At 41.5% G+C, this 23,900-nt stretch overlaps 1 protein-coding gene across 2 annotated transcripts in view; it reads right to left on the bottom strand.

Moving 5' to 3' along the window:
- Nucleotides 1-23,900, bottom strand: part of LOC146839641 (uncharacterized) — a 712,826-nt gene that overhangs the window by 13,635 nt on the left and 675,291 nt on the right. For both annotated transcript variants that reach the window (XM_085650377.1, XM_085650376.1), the window contains one exon: nucleotides 23,620-23,659. In XM_085650377.1, the coding sequence (XP_085506503.1) occupies nucleotides 23,630-23,659 (30 nt within the window). In that variant the 3' untranslated portion in view covers nucleotides 23,620-23,629. The remainder of the gene's footprint in view (nucleotides 1-23,619; nucleotides 23,660-23,900) is intronic.

The raw sequence follows: 23,900 nt of genomic DNA, 5'->3' as shown, positions 1-23,900 counted from the left end.
AAGGTACGTTTGGGTGCGCGACTCCCAAAAAAAATTTGAAAATAAAAAACAATAAAGAAAATAATCTAAACATATTAAAAATAATATATAAAACAAAAAAAACATTAGTTTCAATATTTGAATTTTGTTTTTCCATTTATATTAAAAATATTTAATGTAATTTAAAAAATAAAATATATAAAAATAGTAAAAAAAATTTAGAAAATCAGTATAAAAAAATACATATAACTATTATTAAATTTAAAAATTGTCATTTAAGAAATCTTTGAAATTCACTGAAAAAAACCATAGGTTTCAGACATGTTATAGTTAGGAATTAGCATTTAAAAAACCTTTGAAATTTACTGAAAAAACCATAGGTTTCAGACATGTTATAGTTAGGAATTTGCATTTAAAAATCCTTTGAAATTCACTGAAAAAACCATAGGTTTCAGACATGTTATAGTTAGGAATTAGCATTTAAAATACCTTAGAAATTCACTGAAAAAAACATAGGTTTCAGACATATTATAGTTAGGAATTAGCATTTAAAAAACTTTGGAAATTCACAGAAAAACCATAGGTTTCAGGGGTGTTATAGTTAGCTGGACATTTCACTCGTACAAAACCATTGAAATTCCTCAATTATAGTTAGTTCTACTAACTATAACTCGTGCGCCCGCAATCCACTGCTGATGATGTTACATATTAAATCATTCATGACATGGTCAGTGACATCAGTGATGACATCTAAAATGACATCACTGATGACATCACTGATGACATCATCTAGTAGATGTAAGAAAACAAACGTGCAAAACACGCAAAGGGGGCAGGGTAGACACACCCTGACCCCCTAGGCCTGCTCAGGGGTCCCACAAGGACTCCCAAGGCCAAAACAAAAAATATATATTTCTTTTTTTAAATCGCGGAATGCGCGGATTAGCGCATCCTGCTGCTAAAAAAAAAAAACGAAGCGCAGGCTCCAGCGCTTCGTTTATAATTATCCCCCGGGGGGCAAAATGCAATGCAGCGCGCGCAACGAAATTCGTTTTATTTATTTAAATGTGTACTTACCTCCGGTCATCCATATTCCGGTCTTTACATTTCCCACACTGCCCCTCCCCCGCCCCGCCTCACCACCCCACGGAACTCCCTCCACAGACCGCTACTGACGAGGGGCAGTATGAAAATAAAATTTGATGAGGCCGGTCACAGCCAATAAAATTACTGAGGACCTCTTAAAACAAATCATGATCAGCTGTGCTGGTTTGGAGCAGTGCTAAGTGTCTATTTTTTACAATTTAGTGTCAAATGTGCAGACATATCACTGTGCCTTCATGATCAAATGCTGTAACTCTGAGTTATACATATGTGAGAGAAAACGTACACAATAGGTGTTTGGATCTGCACTGAGGAACTCACCTGTTCATGATATTGCCCTTGATCTATGGGAGGATTGTTAATATCAGTGAAAATGGGGTAAGGTGTGCTGAAATTTATCACTACAGCCTAAAATCAGGTTGTCCTCCAAAGAACTAGGCCGGAAGCCATTGAGAATTTAAAAGATTACTCTGATGTAAATTCCTATGGCCAGATCTGATTTTGTGTAGGTTGAGACTAACCCTGGGCGTGACACTACGCTTCGCCCACGTAGTGTACGTAGCACTGTCTGCTTCACAGTTTTCGAAGTAGGCGAAGCAGGCAGCCTTACGCACACGCCCACCACCCGCCACCCACGCGCCCTCCTTTTAAAACATACCCTGAATGTAAAATAAATAAAAGTAAAGACACATACCTGAAGCGCGGCGTCTCCGGGGCTCCCTCTTCCTGGTTTCCAACTTCTTCTGACAAATGCGCATGCGCGGACGCCCGCGCATGCGCATTTCTCGCAAGAAATGCGCATGCGCGGGCATCCGCTCATGTGCATTTCTCGCAAGAAGTTGGAAACCAGGAAGAGGGAGCCCCGGAGACGCCGCGCTTCAGGCAAGTGTCTTTACTTTTATTTATTATAAATTCAGGGTATGTTTTAAAAGGAGGGCGGGCGGGAGGCGGGTGGCGCGTAGTGGGGCTACCCGGAGCGCGTAGTGTGTGCAGATTTGGGCACACTACACGCTGCTTCACGTAGCCCCACTATGCCCACTACGCCCACCCTTAGTTGAGACTCCAATCTTGCTTAAATATGAACATATCTGCTTTTAAGTCAGATGCCATCTATCCTTTTCTTTCCAAGAACCTGTGAAAGTGTCAAGTCATTCAGACAATGACATCAATAACACACCTGATACAACATCACTCTGGGACAAGGGCCTTGTGATCTCTATTTCAAGGTCAGTTAATAATAATAACATAAACTATGTAGTCTGAATTGATGTATGTTTATCTTATTTGTTTATAAGAATGTGTCTAAGACTAGCATCTTGAAGCACATTCAGACAATTCCACGTTATGTCAGAAATTCCCAATATCAGATAAACCACAGTATAAAAGGCACATCAAGTGACCACTTTGGAAAAGAGTTCCTTTGACCCAGATTATCGTGCACAATAGTGCCAGAAGATCTTGGCAGAGACTGCTGTGAAGCCACATCATTCCGTTCTTCGCTGAAAGCTGATACTGATAATGACATCCTTTTGCTGTAAATGGGCATGCAGTGCATTGATTCTCCCTAAGAAACTTGATATACAAGTTAAGCTACTCCATGATCTCATACTAAAGCGCATAGAAGTAGATTTGAGGGTGTTATGTTGCTAGATGGTATTTCCATCATGGTAGAAATGACCATATTGTTTATGTTGTTCACAAAATGCATTAGTACTGTTTTTAATATTATTGAGAGTGATAATTTTGAATGTGCTAGGCCATTAAACTCTTTTAAGCATAAAGTGCATTTTTCTTACTGCAGTACGTGTGTGATATTGTAAAGATATTGTAAAGAAAATAATTGGTCTTTCAAATTACCACTTCAACAACGAATCCCCGTTTAGTAACACTGTAAGCATGGACACCACATCAACAATGTATTGAGTGGGATTCTCTCGGTCTACAGCAACCTGTTATCGCTAGTGACACCTGTGGGTGTGACAGCAAATCTTGTAGAGCTAAGCCAGAGCCTTAGTATATGCAATAACACTTGTTCAGGTGAGTTGTAAAAACATCTAAAGGTAGGCGACACCCAGGTTTGAAGATGGGGACACCTCTCAAAAAATGTATCAGTTACGGGATGATTAGAGATGCCTGCATAGTTTCTTCATTCTGATATTCATTGCTGCAATGAGGGAGACTTTACTAAATATGCCTATTGCATAGCTCTTGCTACGAAGACACTCTCAGTCAACAGACGTAAAGGGAGTGGATGTCCACTTGCCTCCTCACATAGAAGAAGGTTGTGTTGTTGCTAAAAAAGATGACCTTCAATGATTGCAAGGAAATTCTTGATTTACCCACAGATTTACCACAATGTGCCTAAACCCTCACCCTGAGGAGTTTGTGGAGACAGTGAGTTGCAGACAGTACTGCAGAAGCAGCATTCCAATCAAAAGATTTAGGGGCCCATTACGATCCGCCCGCCACCGTAACGGTGAACGGGGCCGACCGCCAGGGGTGCGGCGGTCCCGCTGTGCCTATTAGGTACGCATCCTGCACATTTAACATTGTGGTGGGCGGTGCTGTAAGCAGCACCCGCCACAATGTTAAATGTGCATGTTTTGCATTGGCATGCACAACGTGACAGGCACTGCGCCACGCCTTGTGCATGCCATTGTAGGGGGGTACAATAGGTACACCACAAGTACAGCCCCCACCCTCCCACCCCATGGGGATCCACAACAGCCCCCAGGAAGCAATTCCCACATGGAAAGGCCTTCTCTGCCAGCATCCAGCTATGGATGGCAGTGTCTTCCAGACACCGCCACCATATGAGGCCTGAGTTCCGCCTGGCAGGCAATCCGAACAATTGCCTGCCAGCGGAAATGTGGCGGACGGTCTTTCTGTCCACCGCTGTAACCCCCGCCATTGTAATATGGAGGGGGGTAAATGCAGGGTGGGTGGTGAAAGATGTCGGGCGGATCGCCTCCACCGGTCGAGCGGTGGCAATCCACCCAACATCATAATGGATCCCTATGTTTGGGGAACAAGCAGCAGGTGTATACCACAAGCTCTGAAATTAGCACGTGTGATCTGTCCCTGCTATTGTTGTAGATAACGTTTGGACATGGCCACAACAGATTCTGCTGAGATTCCCCCACTGAAACCACCCACATCAAGGCTAAAAGAAAGTGAGAAGCCAGCTACAGGGGGAAATAAATAAGCACCGGAACCCACAGAAGCCCGTCTACCCGAGGAGAATTATTGGGAAGCGTGAGCAGCAAGAAGGAGCTGCAGGCTTTCTCGCTCCACAAGCAGCTTTGCCCACACAGACAGAGTTGAGTGCTGCCAGCTGCAAGGAGTGGGGGTGGGCTAGCATTTTGCCTTCTGTCTGGTGTTTTGGGATGTATGGCAAGCAGCAGCTGCTCTAATTGTGCTATCTGAGCACTGGAGTCATGAAACACATAATGCAAACCTATCTCAACTCTGCCCTCTTTGTTGTGAGTTTGAACAGTAGCTGAGACAGACATTGACGTAGTTCTGGGGAGTCTGTAGGACTGAGGTTATGTTGGAGGGCAATAGAAAATTTGGATTATCTATTGTATAAAGCTGCTTTAAAATATAAGAAAGTAGCATTCTAAGACAGTGAATGCTGTCGGCATTTCAGACTCTTCTACTCTGGCTCAGACGTCAAAAAGACGTGCCGTGCAAGCAAAGTCAGACGTTGCTTTGGCAAATCATAGCATTCACCTGAGAATGTAGTTTAGGATGGCAGCAACGCCAGTGAGTTCAGAGGATTGCAAATTCGGCAAGCAGAATTGAAGTGTGATGGGGGCTGGAAATAGTGATAAATAGGTAATCTCAGAGCAGGTTGCCGAAAGCTCAATGGACTTCTCTATAAGGATTGAATCTGAAGCTCAGAATATTGAAATTAATGTGGAGGTAACTGTTGAGGCAGATTCAAATCAGGGTAAAAGAAAAGAATACCCCTTGTTTGCAAAGGGGAAATCCATTGCATCCGTCCCTATGGTCACACTGCTGCAAGAACCCCAGCATGTAATCTGAGACAGCTGTGAGTCTCTAGCCTCTCAAGTGCCAGTGGCAGCAGCAGCAGGATCAGCAAGAAGAGTTCAGAGGGAATACAGGCAGCAAGGGACACAACGTTAAAACCATGCTTATTATTATTTTGTCTGAGATTCCCCTTACATGAGAGACTGCCTAAAATTGAAGAAACTATTGTACAAGTCGCAGAGAGACTGAAGAAAGTTACGTTTAAAATATCCAAACTTGAAGAGTTTTAGGCATAACTAGGCAGAAAGGAGAATGCAGTTTCAAAAGCAAAGGTCCTTTCTGGAATATAAGATTGAGAAGCTTGAAAACCACTCACAACGTACTAACATGCGCATAGTGGGGGTGCCAGAGGGGTGTGAGGGTGAACAGGTTCCCCAAAGGTGGGTTAGCTCAAAAAGATCTATGTACTGTCTGAGTACTTGAGAGAGCTAACCATAAAATGGGCTCATCGTGTCCCACCCAGCTCGAAATCTCCATGCACTATTCTGGTCAATTTCTCAGATTACTGAGTAAAGGAACATATTCTGGCTAAAGCAATTAAGAAAAAACAGTTTTCAGCTCCAGGGGTAACTCACTGTTGTATTTTTTCAGATATTTCAGTGTCAGCAGCTCGTTGTCGGAAAAAACCTGAAAAAGACTTGTTCAGGGCTTAGGGTGCCCAGGTGTCCATAGCACAACAGTCTAAATTAAAGGTGGTGGTAAAAGGGCAATTTCATTTGTTTACAAGTCTCATAGTTTCTCCAGAAAATCACTAATTAATAATGAATGTTTTTGTTTTTAAGATATGAAGTTGATTGTCCATTGTTGGCGGCGGCAGGTGCGGTTGGATGGTTACATTTGCACTAGTGTGCAATTCCGTGGCATCCTCTTTGTGAGGGGGGAATAGTGGGCAATTCCCACTGCAGGGATTGGGTTTTTGTGGGTCACTTAGGTATTTTTGAGTTGGAGTCAGGGGCGGGGGAAGCAAGTATAGTCAAAAATCGAAACAGGATCTGAAGTACTGTTGGTCAGTGACATGAAAGCTGTGTTGGTGAATGGCATCTATAGAATGAGGCTCAAAGGTGAGGTGTATTTCTTGCAATCTCAATGGCATTACAAATAAGCGCAAATTTGGGGGGCTGATTAGGTGGTTGATGTTTCTCTTCCCTGAGGAATTATTTCTAGAGGAGACCCATCTTAAGAATAATTCCGGCAATATTTTTATCTTCAAGCAGTATACCTATGCGTACTTTGCTTCTGCAGGGCTTGCAGTAAGGGGTATTGCTATTTTTTGAGGGAGTGAAGTTGATTGGCTGGTATGCGATAGAATTAGGGATCTACATGGTAGGTGGCTATGGCTTAAAGTAGTCGCCAATGGGAGCCTTCTAAATCTGGTAAACTACTGCTCCCCAGTCACTGATGAGATAAATCCATTACTGCAGATGTACAACATTGCAATGGTGGCGGTGGGACCGATAATTTCAGGAGGGGATTTTAACTATATTTAGGATTTGACTTTGGATACATCCAATAAGCCCAAAAGTAAATAAACCCCTAACTAAGAGAGTTTGATACTTTGAAGCAGGATTTTGAATTAGTAGATCCATGGCTCCTTAAACCTCCAGGTGTTTTACAGTACACATGTTTTTCACATTGCTTTTTCACTGCTTCCCGTTTGGATAAAAAAAAAATCGCAATTAATCAAAATCGTGGGCTCGGATATCAGGGCAAATTCCTTCTCTGACCTCTGTTATGTTGGAGTTGGAAATAATTAGGAGGGGAATGCCCAAATGGCAGTTGGACTAGCCCCTTCTGTCTAATCACGAATGGCTCATAGAGAGGAGGAAATTTATTGCAGAATTATTTTTGTGGTAAATAGAGATATGGCTTTATTTTCAGTGTGGGAAGCTTTTATGGTCACATATCGGGGCAGCTTATTCATTATAACACTCACCAAGATTAATTGAGTGCTTACCAAATAGGAGAATTGTAGTCTGTAGTAGGTCAAGCCCTTCAGGCCAAGAACAGAGCTGTAGGTATTCATGTTGTATTAGAGAACTATCTTGAGAAGGCTAAAGGTCTTATTACGACTATGGAGGTCCATTGGACCTCTGTAGTCGTAGTGGCGGTCTGTGGACCGCCAGACTGGCAGTCCACCCACCATATTCAGACAATGGCGGTGGGACTGCCACTGGATTACTGCTACCACTGGGAATATGCGATTCCTCGGCGGTGATGCAACAGTCCAAGGCCGCAATATGCTGGCAGTGCTACTGCGGAACCCCCAAGCATATTATAAGTTTCCTCACCGCCACAGTTTTCTTGAGCCCATCATGAAAAGTGTGGTGGTGCGGAAACTAAGGGGACCCTAGAGGGCTCCATGTTGTCTCTGTGCTAGGGGATGCATTTAGGGGGAGGGGCACATGGTTGCCCCTCTGTATGCATGCACCCCCCAGTTCCTGCACAGCCTGGACCTCACAGTCCATGCCAAGCAGGAACAATCATTGTCATTTCCATTACGGTGCCTAGCTAAAGCTCACATATGAGCCTTAGCACTGCACCGCCATGGGCAAGCTTCTGCAGGACTACCCGAACTGGATTCTAGAAAGAATCTAGAGAGCAGTCTCAGTATGGGTTTGGCAGTCCTGGAGCATGGCTACCCGCTCTAAGACGGCCCAGCTCTAAGACGGCCCAGCTCATAATAAGGCACTAGGCGGGGGCGGAGTCTGGCCACCGACTGAAATGGCCAACTCTGTGTAGAGCTCCCGGGCTCCGAGGGAAGAATTCTTCAATTCAGCTGTCAACAGGTGTCCTTGGAGCCAGAATGAAAGCAACATGAATGAGACAACAGCACTGTAACTTTGAGGTTATTTTTCACATGAGAAATTTCAGTTAAACGGAGCTCCTCTTTTCTTCAGCTGAGATTCACAAATCATTCTGTCAGAAAACAGTCAGCTGCTCAAGAGATAAGAGACTTTTAAACACAGAGGCAACTTCAGGGGAATTTAATTACTCTTAAACTTTGGTTGAACTCTTCACACTGTCAGCAGAGCTTTTGGAGGGAAAATGAGAGCACCATTTCTGTAGCTGAGAGAGTCTGTGAAAAAGACTAATTCTGTCAGGAAACAGCTTGATTCTAAAGAGTTAAGAGAAATTCCCTTTGTTAAAGTGGAAAGACTGCTGTGTGTTTTTGAATTGCTGTTGTATTTCTCACAGGACACAGGAGAACCATAGACTCTGCTACATAACATGGGAATTCCTGTCAGCAGAGTGTTTAGAGGGAATTTGGCTAAAAAGAGGAAAGCTGTGTGGCATTTCTGAATTCTCTGTTTTTCACCAACCCCTAGCGACATTTCTCCTGTCATGTCAGGTCAGGAACGCCCACTTTGCATCTCATTAGAGATGCAAAACTGGGCGTTCGGAATTCCTGCGCTAATGCATGGTTTCACGTGTTAGCATGAGCTTGCTAATTAGGCGATAAAATTATCGCCGCTTTTCGGCCGAAAACGGCCTGCAAAAGCGGCGATAATTTTCTATCGCCGCGTTGTAGATATGCCCCTTAGTCTCTGCTACATAACATGGGGATTCCTATTAGTAGAGAGTGTAGAGGGAATATGGCTAGGCAGGGGAAACCTGTGACATTTCTGATACCCGTTTTTTAAAAAATCATGAAGCCATAATTTTTTAGAATCCCAAGAGTCTGTAGATAAAATACTCATTCTGTCAGGAAACACAGCAGGGGAAAGCTATGTGACATTTCTGATTGCCCGGTGACTGTTTTTCAGCAACCCCTGTTTTAAAGACATGGAGTCATAGTTTGTTAGAATCCCAGAAGTCTGTGAAAAATTACTCATTCTGTCAGGAAACACAACCTGATTCCGAAGACTTAAGTGGAATTACCTTTCGTGAAGTGGAAAGGCTGCTGTGTGTTTTTGCATTACTCTTATACTTCTCATAGGGCACAGGGGAAGCATATGAGAACTCTCAAACCTAAGGTATTTCTCTTTATTTGACAGCTTAGCCTCTGCTACACATTTAAGATGACAAGGAAAGTCCTACCAGCAAAGGGTGCAGAGCGAACTTAGATAAACAGGGGAAAGCTGAGTGACATTTCTAATAGACTGTTTTTGAGCACCCCTTATTTGAAAACATGCAGCCATAATTTTTGAGAATCCCAGAAGTCTGTCCATATCCAAATATGTATGTGTGCTTGTTGTGCTACTACCCAACTGCTTTGTGAGGCAACTGGATATCATATTTGGTTACTAGGTAGCACTTATTTCTTGTTTTCTCTAACATTGTAATATAACAGTATGGTCAGTGGAAAACATAATAGAAAGCCTTTGTTTACACAAGTAGTAGGGAATACTCTACCTTCGGGTACTTCTACTACTGTCCCACAAGATACTGCTTTTATGGACATTATTTTAAAAAAGATCTCTGCTGTGGGAAAACGATTGGGATCTATGGATGCCAAAATCTCAGATCTTGCGACAGAAGTGAAGTCAATAAGGATGGACCTAAACTCTTTTCATACCAAAGTGGAAACACTAGATAAATAAACCACCCTTTTGGAAGAAAGATTAGATAATGCAGAGTGTTGGGGTCCAGATATCTGGCATTTAAAACAAAAAGTAATAGATTTGGAAGACAGGGCCCGAAGAAATAACGTTCGCTTTTATGGAATTCCCCAAAAAATGGAAATGAATAATGGTTTGAAGAACTTGCTACTAACCTTGATAGAGCGGCTACTGAACATATCTTTTGAGAATCCCCTTGAGTTGCAGAGAGCTCACAGGATTCGGTCAAGAACTTCAACTTCAACACTTGAATCTAGACATAGACCAATAATTGAGTGTCTCCCACGTCATGAACAGGTCCGTCAAATACTAACAGCTGCTCGTAAACATGGTCCTTTTGACTTAGAAGGCCATCAAGTATTTATTGCTGCGGACTTCTCCACTGAAACCAATGCCAAATGAAAAGCATTCATGCAACTTAGGAAATTGGATATTAAATATGGTCTTTTACAACCTGCTACAATGTGGATCACAATGGATGGGAAATCAAGAGATTGCACAGAGCCTGAAGATCTGGTACGCTTCCTGGACAGTTTAGAGGACCATCACATGGACTTAACACTGCCACCCTGACCTAAACAGCTATGAACAATCAACTTCAATTACAGAATGATCCTCAAACCCACCGTACTGGTAGATTACACATCCGTACATTTAAGAAACAGTCTGACAGAGACAGAACTACTCACACAGGAAAATACCAGAGACAAATCGAGATCACCTCTGAAGTCATCCACGTCTTTTGATAAAGTATCTGATGCTAAACCTTCCACTGTTGCTTCTTCCAGCTAGATGAGTATATATGCATGCTATGTATTAATATAATTTTATTACTGTTCTACTTCAGTTATTACCTCTGTTGGATAGGATTAATTTCCTTTTCTGCTACATTGTTGTTCAATACACCATGTATATCTCATACTGTATTTGTATATACAAATCTCCTAGATGGACTTTATAACTCCATGGCTTGGTTCTTTTCATAATCTGTTTACCACATGTGGTTTTCTATCCTGCGGAGTCTGCGTCTCGCATTGAGGTTTAGACCCGCCGATGAAAGATATACATGATCTGATCTGATCTGCAGTGTTCTTTTCCTTTCTAGCAGGTAGAACGGTGTACTTACACCAATTGAAGTTTAGTATTAACAGTATTTTGTGATCATATTTGCACATGTTGGTTTCAGGTTAATTATACTTTTTTATTTTTTCTCTCTCTCGCTTCAGTAATTTTCTATTACCATATTCCCACATCATTTATCAGCCTTCTTTTCTTTTTCGTTTTTACCCTCTTTTATACATTCTCACACAATACAAACATACTCTAACATTTCCAATCAGCATCATGACAACTAGTCCTATGCACATTGAGTCCATCAATGTCAATGGCTTTAATAATTACATTAAAAGGAAGAAAATTCTTTCCTATTTAGCCTCCAAACATACAAATATTGCTCTCATTCAAGAGACACATCTATCCGGTATAGAATCAGAAAAATTCAAACGAGATTGGGTAGCCCAGATTCTTTACAGCTGCAAACCTCCTTCACAAACATCAGGAGATCCTATATCCCATACTATCACTAGGAAATGTGGTGTAGCCATTCTGATACGGAAATCAATACAATGTCAAATACTACAGTCCTAGTCAGATGAAGATGGTCAGTTTGTTTTAGCCAAGCTTAAAATCGGTAATAACATATTAGGAGTGGGGTCTATTTATGCCCCATTTGGAAACAAAACAGAATTATAACAGAGATGGGAATTTCCAAAATAGCTCTGGGGGTGACTGGAATCTTGCCCCAGATGTGATCTTAGACAGAACGGGCCCCCTAGACACGACACATGGCAGAGATAGAGCGATACTGGGAGACATCCGTGAAGATCATGGGTTGACTGACATTTGGCGTTTGCTACATCCTTTAGATAAGGGGTTTACATATCACTCTGCAGTACATGATTCCTATTCTAGAATGATTATTTCCTTATTTCACATTCTATAATACCACATGTACTTGATTGTGATATTTTAGAAATTGCACTTTCAGACCATGCACCTATCAGTCTACAGCTTGATTTGGGTCTGAAACGCCCTTGTAGAAAACCATGGCGTTTAAACATATCTCGATACAAACTACCAACAGAAAAATCACAATTATAATCACATTTGACTACTTACATGAAAGACAACAAAGGTTCAGTTTCTTCTCCACAATTTTATGGGCAGCTGCAAAAGCCACCATTAGGGGGCAAATTATGAGAGATTCTGCCATAGCCAATTAACGTAGAACAGAACAACAGACTATTTTAGAAAATGATATCAAAACCCTGACACATGCTCATTTTACCAATCCAACCGAAGCTTCCAGATGTAGATTGGAAAAGGCTAAAATGGAGCTTAATACACTATATACTTCGAAAGCAGAATATATGTTATATAGACTTAAGGCTCGAAACTACAAACAAGGAGAAAAAGCTGGCCGTTTACTAGCGGCACGATTAAAACAGAGAGAAGCTATGACAACTATTCCAGCTATTTATAATTCTGAAGGTAAGCTAATTACTGAGACTCAAGAAATAGCTAATACATTTACAGATTATTATGAGCGGTTCTATAGCTCAGAGGTTGATGATGATCACCACAAAGATCAGGAATTTTTTGATAAAATAACACTCCCCTGCCTCAATGAACAGGATCGGCTCATACTGGAAGGCAAAATAACAAAAGATGAAATTGCCCAAGCAATCTCTAATCTTCCATACAATAAAGCACCAGGAGAAAATGGTTTTTCTGGGGAATTTTACCATTGGGTTAAACCAGAAGCAATAGATGCCCTTTATGAGGCCTATAAAGAAGCAGAGGAAACTGGTAGCCTCTCCTCTCTCACAAATAAAGCTATCATAACGGTCCTTCCTAAACCTGAGAAATATCGATTATACTACAGTAACTATCGTTCAATTTCCATACTGAATACAGATTCAAAGATATTAGCCATCATTCTCGCCAAAAGACTCAAACAAGTTATCGCTAAACTCATATATATTTCTCAGGTGGGATTCATGCCAAGCAGAAATTCTCGTAACCATCTACGCACTTTGCTCACATACTCTGGCTTTCCAAGGATGCTGGAGAAGGCAGATTAGCCTTATCCTTAGATGCCGAGAAGGCCTTTGACCGTATTGAATGGAGCTATATGCTCCGTACACTACATAGGCTGGGGTTAGGCAATGAATATATCTCTAAGTTTAAATGGTTATATGAGACACCATCCGCACAAGTGAACTTTGGGGGTTTCCTTTCAAAATCTTTTTTAGTGCAAAGAGGAAACCGCCAAGGTTGCCCTTTATTGCCCCTTCTGTTCCTTCTTGCACTTCAACCGCTGGCTGCGGCAATAAGACAGTGTTCACAAATAGCAGGCATTCCTACACCAGCAAGGATCTAAAAAATACTTATTTATGCAGATTACATATTGCTCGCACTTACTGATCTGCCCACTTCACTCCCTAGAGTCCTGTCTACCATTTCTCGCTTCTCAATAATTTCTGGCTATAAAGTCAATTGGAATAAGAGTGAAGCTCTACCATTGTTCAGGGGTACAACAAAAGCAGCTATTTTGGGCAATAATTTTCAATGGAAAGTGGACCGCCTGAAGTATTTATGTATTTACATCAACACAGGTTTAGAACGTATGATTCAGGATAACTTAGATCCACTTATTGCCTAAACGAAGTCAGAGTATGACAATTGGTCCCATCTTAACTTGTCTTTTTGCGTCAGAGTCCAGGCAGTGAAAATCATTATAGTGCCCCGTTTCACTTATGTTTTAGGTATGTTGCCTTTGACAGTTAAAATATCAATATTGCAAAATATTGACAAAAGTATTAAAACCTTTATTTGGGGATCCCTGAGACCTAGACTTAAAATCTCAAAATTGATTGCTCACAGGCGATATGGGTGTCTTAGTTTACCGGGTATTGAGCATTACTATACAGCCCTCCATTTATCTCAATTGGTTTATCTTTGGCCCAAACAGGATGATCCCCCACTATGGGTTCTCATTGAAAGACAAACTGTACAGGCAACTTCAGATTTGCACATGTTTTACACTCATAAATCACCTGCTTTACAAACTTCCAACCCTATTATTCAATCTATGCTTAAGATTTGGATACATGCCCACAAACTCCTTATGAGTAACCCAAGAGTGCATGGAAATGCCCCCACACGGCATAACGCTGATATTAGAATAAGTAAACAGACTATATCCTGGCATACATGGGAGAGAGCAGGTATTCTAACATTGGATCACATACTCACTTTAGAAGGTGAACTTAAAACCTTTGAAATGCTTCAGATAGGGTTTCAACTCCCTCCCTTCCAAGAGGGGAAATACTTACAACTAAAGCAAGCCCTATTTCGTACACTAGGACGATTTCCTTGTATAGTTGAGGATTCCCCAGTGTTACAATACTTACAAATTTGGGGGAAATTCAAAGGCGCACTCTCTGGATTTTATAATCTCATAGTACATAAATTACACTCATACCCACTACTAACACAACTTCATGTTAAATGGCAAGGGTTAATTGCTGTTGCTTATTCTGATGGGAAATGGGAGGATGTTATTATGAACATGGATAAGGGAATCAGAGAGGCCAGAATTAAATGTACTCTTTTCAAAATTCTTTATAACTGGTACTGGTCACCACAAAAACTCAAGTCTGCAGGCTTACTACACCAATCTACCTGTTGGAGGTGCCCACAGGAGGACTGCGATATACTACACATTTTATTCCGATGCCTAATTTTGAAGGGATATTGGTCTTCCATAACTGCCTCTCTACACAGAGCTATACAAGTGTCCATTCCTTTAACGGAAAAATTAGTTCTATTACATGATGTTACTGATCTCCCAAATCTCACAAACCATACAAGACGATTGTTAGCTATAGCACTCACTGTAGGAAATATTTGTATATTAAGACATTGGAAAACACCACAATGCCCTACACATGATGAATGGTTTATTTAAATGTATAAAATAGCATCATATGAAAAACTCATTTATAGATTGCAGGACAATGTTGGAACTTTTATCCAATTTTGGAACCCCTTTCTAAGTAATATAAATTCTATTTCTGGTAATATTTCAGATTTTTCTTCTAATTAGGAACTACAATAAGGGAATCACTTCTTTATTCATTTCCTTATTAATTCATTACCATCATTATTTATATTCATGCTGTTGATGTTATCATTAGGACTGTTGATTCTTTAGCCAGTAAATTAGGACTTACCGTTCACCTATTGGAAATTGCTGAGTTAGTGGAAATATCTTCACTTGAAATATTATATTTGTATGATATTATCGCTACTATCTTCCAACTATCTATAATACATTGTTTACTACATATTGTATACTATCTATATCATCTCCTCCCTAGTCCACCTTTCCTATTCCTTCCTTTCCAGGTTTTATGAGTACCTTAGCTATTGTATCTTTTGATATCTGTATTGTCTTTTTTATGTTTAGAAATCTAACATTTCATTGTAATTTATTGTGTGGCCATAATTTTTTTATATTCCTTTTTTAATGTATTGTTTATAAACTGACATGTACTTCTCAATAAAAATATTTTTAAAAAAATAAAAAAATGGCCCTTGGCAAAACTTGAGCGACTTTTTCATAATGGAAGAAATTAGCAGCTCTAAAGCATATCAGCAATGGGTATACCAAGAAAATCAACAGATTGGCAAGCTTTTGGCTTGGTCAACACGGGTTAAGCAGGATCCCACAGTAGTTAGAAAGTTAGAGAATCCAGATAACCAAAAATTAGTTACTGAGAAGGCAGAGGTGTTCCAAAGTCTTTCTGCAGCATTATAGAACACTGTTTGAAACCAAGTATTTGATCTTGCAATTAAGTGTATGTAGGTATTATCAGTCTATTAGACTACCCCAGCAGTCAAATTCTGTGGCTGATAAAATCACAACCAACATAACAGTGACAGAGAAACACAATCCCTTGCAAAAATACCAAGCTGAAAGGTGTGTAGCAATGATGGGTTTCCATCGAAGTTTAATAAAACCTTTGTAATTGAACTTGCACCTTTCCTAACTGATTTATTTAATATTTAATGTTATTAAGGAGGATGGGGAAGTTTCCTGTACCTTCAAGAAATCTACTATTTTGAGTTTCCTTAAAAAAGATAAAAACCCTAGTAATGTTAATTCATCTCAACCTATTAGCCTATTCAATGCTGATTATAAGCTGCTGATGAAAATATGGCCTATTGGCGTTGTTTCGGCTACTCAGGCTTTAATTCACAAAGATCAGAGTAACTTTGTTTCCAACCATTTGATGGCCCCGAACATTGTGTTTTTTAATACAGGCGTTGGACTGCTTCTTAGGCAATCACATCAGTGCAGTAGTAATAATGATCAACGCAGAGAAGGCATTTGATATGAGTAACTGGGAGGCACTGCTTTACAGTTTAAAGAACTTCAGCTTCGCTGTTCAATTTATCTTTATCCTGGAGAATTTATATAAAAGGTTACACGCAAAGATACTCATGAATTCCAGCCTCGCAGCAAAAGTGGCAGTCAACAGAGGCACCCATCAGGGGTTCCGGGATGTCCTTTATCACCAATCTTGTTTGCTTTTTTAATTGAGCCGCTGACTGCTAGGATTCGCAGTAATGAGGCGATCTGTGCTCCCATGTCTGGTATGTCCAAAGTGAAGTTGTCTGCAGACGACAATATTTTATATTTGAAACCCGACAGTGTCAATGTGTGGAGGGTTTGGATGAGTTTGAGCAAATTAAGAGGATTAGGGGGCATTAAATTAATCAAAATAAAACACAGCTGTTCCTTTTTAATAGTCCTGTTGGTGATCTTCCCATTTCTTTACAGCGGCAAGGTCATTCTCAAAGACCAGTATGCTATTTAGGTATATTTGAGATGAATAACTATTCTCAGTTATTTCAGTTTATTTACATGGAAATGTCGAACAGAATTTGAGGGCTACTGGAAAGATGGTCGGCTCTCCAACGAAGTAAGAACCATCCTAGACCAAGGGGTCACGGCAGTACTGGTGCTGCTAGATCTGTCAGCAGCCTTCGACACGGTCGATCACACCACACTGATCGATTGTGTCGCAAACATAGGCGTGACTCACAAATCTAAAGAACTACTGGCCTCATTTTTCTCCAATCGCAAACAAGCTGTCGCCCTTGGCCCTTTCAAATCAGCACCTTTTTCTCTCCCTTGTGGTGTGCCACAAGGTTCATCTTTGAGTCCGACACTCTTTAACATTTAGGTGTCTGACCTAGCAAGGGTCATCAGAGCCCACGGGATGGAACTTACCTCTTACGCCGACGACACACAATTGGTGCTCAATATCCATAATGATGGAGGAGCAATCGCTTCCAGCTTCCAAGAGGGAATGCTTGCAATCAGCACCTGGATGGCCACTAACTGCTTAAAGTTGAACTCCGACAAAACGGAGGTTTTGATCTTCGGAAAGCTCCACCCGGTTGGTCTTCTACTTGGTGGCCAACCTCCCTGGGCCCACCACCACTCCTGGTAACCAAGGTGAGAAATCTAGGTGTCATGTTCGATGACAAACTCACCCTTATTCCCCACGCCAACTCTATTGTCTCATCAGCCTTTCACACGCTAAGAATGATAAAAAAAACTCCTTCCATTCCCACAACTTGGTGCCCGAAAAACCCTTATAAGCACATTAGTTCTGTCAAGAATCGATATTGCAATGGTCTCTTTCTTAACGCACAGGCAAAGGTCACCAATAAACTTCAGATGGTGCAGAATGCCGCAGCTAGGTTGATAACAAACACCCCCAAATACCAGTCAATTGCTTCACAGGTCCGGAAGCTCCACTGGTTGCCAATCACCAGCCATATAAAATTCAAAGCGCTCTGCATCACCTTCAAGGCCATCCACAAACAGGGACCCTACTTTCTAACCAAGGCATTCTGTATCTACACTCCCAATAGAGCCTTGCGCTCTTTAACGGCCACCCTTCTGAAGGTCCCCCGGACAGAGAAGGTTCCCTGGGGTGACAGAAGATTTGTTGTTGCCACAGCCAAATTATGGAACACCCTTCCCACTCACATCAAATCATGTCAAAATCTGCTCTCCTTCAGAAAACTCTGGAAGACATGGCTTTTTGACCAATAAATGCTTATCACTGATCTCATCCTCAAGACACTCCATAGCGCCGAGACACCCATGGGTATTTGCGCGCTCTATAAATTGCTTAAACATAAACATAACCATTGAAGGATAAACATACGATGATGAGGATTGACTGGTTTCCCAGAAAGTAAGTGGAGCAGTGCATGGGGTACCACTGCTACACAGGAGGCTTTTCACAGAGGAGGGTTGGAGTAGTTCACTGAGAACTAAACCTGATGTGTCCAGTGGAAGGCCAAGATTGCACTCTGTATTCTCATGTAATAGCAATAGTACTCTCAAGGGAAAATCATCTGGGTACAGATAGCAAGATACGTTCTGTTGTTGCAGAAATGTAACCTACGGGCACAGGATCTTGGCAAAGACCCGTAGGGAGGCACTGAGACTGTGGCAGTGTTCTCTACTGGTAATGGTTTCCTATTGTGACATAGCACTACATCCTGTCATCCTCCTTGATGGGTAGATTTAAGGAGGTGTCCTTGAGAGTCAAAAAGTTCATCCTGTTAATATTTTGAACAGCTACCATCAGCAAGAAATAATCATCTTGAACATGTTTGTCAATGAAAATGGGTTAGTTCATTGAAGTTTAGGGCGGGGTGTAGTCCGCTTCCCCTTTTTCTTACAGTAATATTGCTGCCTCAGCTTGATTGCTCCTGAAGTTCTTGCAATGCTGACGGTGGCAGAGGAGGCATGGATACCTTTTAGCTGTTGGCCTCGGGGGGGGGGGGGGGCACAACGGGAGCCTGAGGTAGGGGTGCCATCTACTGGACTTGATCCGGTTAGGTACACCACGGGTTCTCCATGGGGGAGTGAAGGGTGGGTGGGGGGGGTTCACGGGCAAAATTTTAAAATTCCTCATCAGCCAACTTTTTTATTTTTGTTTTTGTTTTGTTGGTTTTTCATATTGTGCTGTGAGTTTTCTCATGGAGGTGGGTCAGTTTATATCTGGTCGTATTATAAAGGCAAAGCTGGGTGTGCTCTGTCTCAGTGGGGATGGCTAGTTTAAAGATTATGTCTTGGAACGTTAATGGGCTCCGTACTAAACATTGATGCAGTATCTCCGGGACTCTGATGCACAGGTCATCATCCTCCAAGAGACACATTTGATCCAGTCTGAAATCGATACCCTGGTTAAAGGGAATAAATGGATTGATTTTATAATATCGACCTCCCAATCTATGACTTCCCGAGGCGTGTCATTGATTTTCAAAAAGCAGCTTAGGGCCAGGGTATTAGATTTTAAGATTGACCCTGCGGGAAGATGGGTTATTGCCTCTCTGATAATTATGGGTGCTTGTTTTACTATGGTTGGATATTATGGCCCCAATGTTGACGACCCTACATCTTTGGAAGTGATTTTTTCTCACCTTTTGTCCTTCCCGGAATCAGTTATATTAGCTGGTGATTTCAACATTGTTTTAGATCCAGTCCTGGATAAATCTCATAACAGTAGATCCCGTGTCCCTTCTAAATCAAGATCTTTCCTGTTGAATAAAATGAAACAATACGGATATGTGAATATCTGGAGATTAAGGGCCGGGCAGCAGCAGGGGGTGTCTTTTAGAAATTATAAATAAAATCACCAGTCCAGGATAGACTTTATATTAATTAACCATAGTTTATCGGACGCAGTTAAGGACATTCGTTATCTCCCGTTACATCTATCTGACCATTCTGCTGTTTTCCTGGAACTTATGGTTTCTACCTCTGATGTAGTAAGGACTTGGTCTTTTGACCATTCTTTGCTCTCTCACCCTGAAGATGTCACTTTTTTAAAAACTGAAGTGAGGTCTTTCTTAGAGGTGAATGTGGGCTCTGCAGAACCTGGTGTGGTGTGGTCTGGGACTCACTTAAAGCCTCTTTGAGTGGTCTTATTACAGGTAAGATCTCATACAGAAGGAGGGAATACAGAGAGGCTATTGCCTTAGTTGAGGCGAATCTGACTAAAACGCAGGCTGATATCGATGCCAACTTGGCTTCTACAGATGCTGTCTTAACACCTTTGCGGGTTAAATTATTGACTCTAAGGGGTGAACTGACCTCGATCCTTAACCGGCGGCTTCAGGAAAGATGGGGGGCCAGTAAAATCGCACATTTTCAGTATGGAGAATGTGCTGGTAAGTTATTGGCATGGAAAGTAAAAACTGATCAGGTTCGTAACAACATCAACCAGATCTATGTCAATAACGCTCCTCTCTCTTCTGATGCAGATATTAGAGCAGCATTTAGAGATTACTATCAAGGTATCTACCACGAAGATAAGAAATTGGATACTGTTATGATCAATGATTGGCTTGGGAAAATAGATCTACCAAAACTTTCCGTTGATCAGTCAGCAATGCTAGATAGTAAAATCTCGGAAGAGGAGGTAAGGAAAGCCATCCAGGATGCCAGGAAAGGCAAGGCGTCTGGGCCTGATTGGTTGCCTGCTGAAATATATAAATCTTTGGAGCAGGAACTTGTCCCTTTCCTGGTTGCATTGTTTAATCAGATCCTGCTGGATGGAGTACGACCACCTGCGTCATGGGATAACGCATCCATAACTGTTATCTTGAAACCAGGGAAGTCTCCAACTGCCTGTGATTCCTATAGACCAATCTCTGTTTTGAATGGAGACTATAAGATCTTTGCCTCCATTCTCGCAAAGAGATTGGCCTCGGTCGCTCCTTCCATTTTACATACTGATCAGAAGGGATTTATTAAGGGGCGACAGCTCTTTGAACTGACTTTTGATTTGATTGGAGCAATAGATATGGCATGTTTGAAGTCTTTGCCCTTGGCGGTTCTCACGCTGGACGCCACCAAGGCCTTCGACAGAGTTAATTGGTTGTATCTGTCGGAGGCCCTGGCAAAGTTTGGCGTGGTAGATTTCGTCAGGCGATTGGTCTTCTCTATCGTAACCCTAGTGCCCGTGTCTTGGTTAATGGTATACTCTCTGACTCATTTGACATCTCGAGGGGTACCAGACAGGGCTGTCCTCTCTCCCCGCTCCTGTTCGATTTATATGCTGAACCTTTTGCTCAGATCTTGAGGGATAGTGTTAACATCAAGGCATTTGCGTGCGGGGGCTGGGAGAGAAAGGTGGCCCTCTACGCCGACGATATTCTCATATTTACCTCTGATCCGCATGAGGCCCTCCCAGTAATATTCAAGTTGGCTTCGGAGTTTGGGATGGTCTCTGGTTATGAAATTAATACTCTAAAAACTGAGATGATGACCTGGAATATTGACCAAAGTACCTTTGATTCGGAAATCCAGCCGGCGAGTCGGATGATATATTTAGGTTTGGATATTGTAGCTGATCTCGACCAGATTACTACTACAAATTTTTCAAAAGTTGCAAAGGATTGCCGTAAGTTGCTCCAGACCTGGGCCCATCTTCCACTCTCCCTACTGGGTAGGGTCAGCCTTGTCAAAATGTCCATCTTGCCTAAGGTCTCTTTTTTGTTTAATACGATACCCTTATATTTTGATCCCACCTCTATCAGAAAATTGCAGTCTGACATTAGTACCTTTATTTGGAATAAACATCTTCCAAGAATCTCCTGGAAAAAAATCAGGAGGCGTAGGGAAAAAGGAGGGCTCGCTGCACCTGATCTCCAGGTTTATGCCTGGGCTTTCCAGTTATTACATGCCAGGATCCTATTAAAGAGACCAGAAGGGTATGGAGTGTGGTCCCTTTATTCAATGTTATTGGATGTAGAAGGTGTAAGTCAGTCAGGTTTTCTTTTTAAATTTGGAAACCCCAAGTTCTTCAAAAAAATTAAACTGAAAATTTTAAGGGGCATGGCTAGAATATGGGCTCAGATGTCTAAAGCTATTAAAGTTGGGTACTATGGAAGCAGGACACCGCTGTGGGACCTTCCTGACGGCCAACGTGGTTAGGGGATGTACTAGCTATACCTGTGAGAGAGGCTGGCCTGGAGGAGTGGGGTAACCTATTTGTTGATGGGGATCTGTGACCCTGGGAGTATCTTTGCACTAAAATTGGTCCACACTTCTCCAGGCTTAAGTATCTTCAAATGTCGAGCTGGTCTCGTGAATACTCCGTTCAACCTCCACACGGTGTTAAATATCCTTTGGGTGCATATAGTCATCTCATAACGCTTTTGGCAGATAAGCCGCCTGCCAAAATGGAGATTTCACTGTGGTACAATCTAATCTTGGAGGAAACGGATGGATTCTTTTCACTGCCAGACGATCTTTGGTCTCTACATGTCACCAATTCCGATTTACAACATCTTTGGAATTCGTCTTGTACGATGATGTGGGATATTGTCAAACCTGCATGGTTACGCAGGAATCATCTTTTCACCATTCATCGAGCATACTACTCACCCCTTCGTCTCTCTAAATTTACCGAGGGGAGTAGTGTGGCCTGGGCGAAGTGTGGTTTGGTGGCTGCTTCTGACATTCACATGTTCTTTGAGTGCCCGCATTTGGCCCCATTCTGGGAAGCCATTAGTAAGACTCTTTCACTTTCTGTTGGAGTTAATATTACCCTGGACTTAACATGAGTAATTTTTGGCTGCTACCAAGGGGTCCCCTCCTTGGCAAAAAAGCTTATTTTTTATGCCATCCTGCTAGCAAGGAGGGAGATATGCAGGAAATGGAAGGATTTTTCATCTCCTTCTATTAATGACTGGTACGCTTCTACTCTGCTGGTCTCTCAGTTGGACCTGGCTAGAACCGGTAATCCAGATACAAGATCTTTCTGGCATCTCCTGAATTGGGTTCATTGAATAGCTGTTTTTTTTGGGTTTTTTTCCCCAGGTCCAATGATTATGCCATTAACCTCATTCTGGGGGTTACTTGACTCATGGTGCTAAGTTTAGTACCTTGGCTGGACTTTAGCAATTGCCTGTCTGGTTATAAACTAGTGATCACTGCTGGTTGAAACACTGTTGCTGAGGGGTGAGCTTTCCGTTCCATTACTGCTCCAACCAGTCTTAGTAACTGAGGCAGCGCAATGTGTGTAGACCTGCAAGATTGCATATTGATACTTGTTTGGCAGATGAGGACAAAAAAAAAAAAGAAAAAACAATAACATAAAATAACATAAAACAACAATAACGAAACAAATTAACACTGCACCACAACAAAAACACAAACTAACAAGAAAGAGCAATGCAACAACCAGACTGTGCCTTCATAAATCAAAATAAATAAAACCAATATAAAAATCAATACAGTAACACCGTGGTGATATGTTTAATTGTTGTGTTACTGTTATAGTGTTGATTTAATATTCTGTTGGTGTGTTTAGTTGGTATGTTGTTGCAATGTAGTATTGTTGCTTTTCCTTAACTGCAGCCCATATGCTCATACATAGACTCAGTCTTATTACTGGACACAAACAGATTTTTATAAAATAGTGATAGAAATGCTAGGTCATATAATTGAAGTATCCGAAATATTTTTTGTGGTTCACTCTCAGATGTTATAAACTGTCATCCTGTTCTTAAAAAAGTCACAAAAACACTATGAGAGAGAGCGGGATCACAGCTTTCAAATCCTTTCATCTCTGAGCTAGAGACCCTGTGGCACATGGACTAGGTGTGCAGCTCCTACCAGCATGAAAAGCTTGTTGTACTGCGGGCCGTGGGGCCAGAGCACCCCCGTACCATTAAGACTTCTTATTTGTTGGAGGCCAGTAGGAACATCACCTCCTGTTGTTTGGGCAATTTTAATCCTTTCTTGAATTGCACTTACCTTAGCATCTTCATTTGGAAATAACTGCGATATTATCATACTGAAAAAGACAATATTTCAGATTTAGACCAATACCTTATCAACGGTACATTCACAAACTAATACAACAAAAAACAGCACAGGCTTTGAAGCTATATTTACAGCTAAATAGAACATAGTAGTGCCAAAAATGCAGTGGCAACTCCTCCACTATGGCGGAGGAGCATCGCCCCACTTCTTTCAAGCAGTGCGAGAAGAGGAAGCATAACATGATAATAACTTTTAGTTATTATCATGTTATG

Source organism: Triturus cristatus, chromosome 4_1 (assembly GCF_964204655.1).
Source record: "Triturus cristatus chromosome 4_1, aTriCri1.1, whole genome shotgun sequence".
NCBI lineage: Eukaryota > Metazoa > Chordata > Amphibia > Caudata > Salamandridae > Triturus > Triturus cristatus.
The sequence above is the reverse complement of the archived record's forward strand: the minus strand, read 5'-3'. Positions and strand labels throughout refer to the sequence as shown.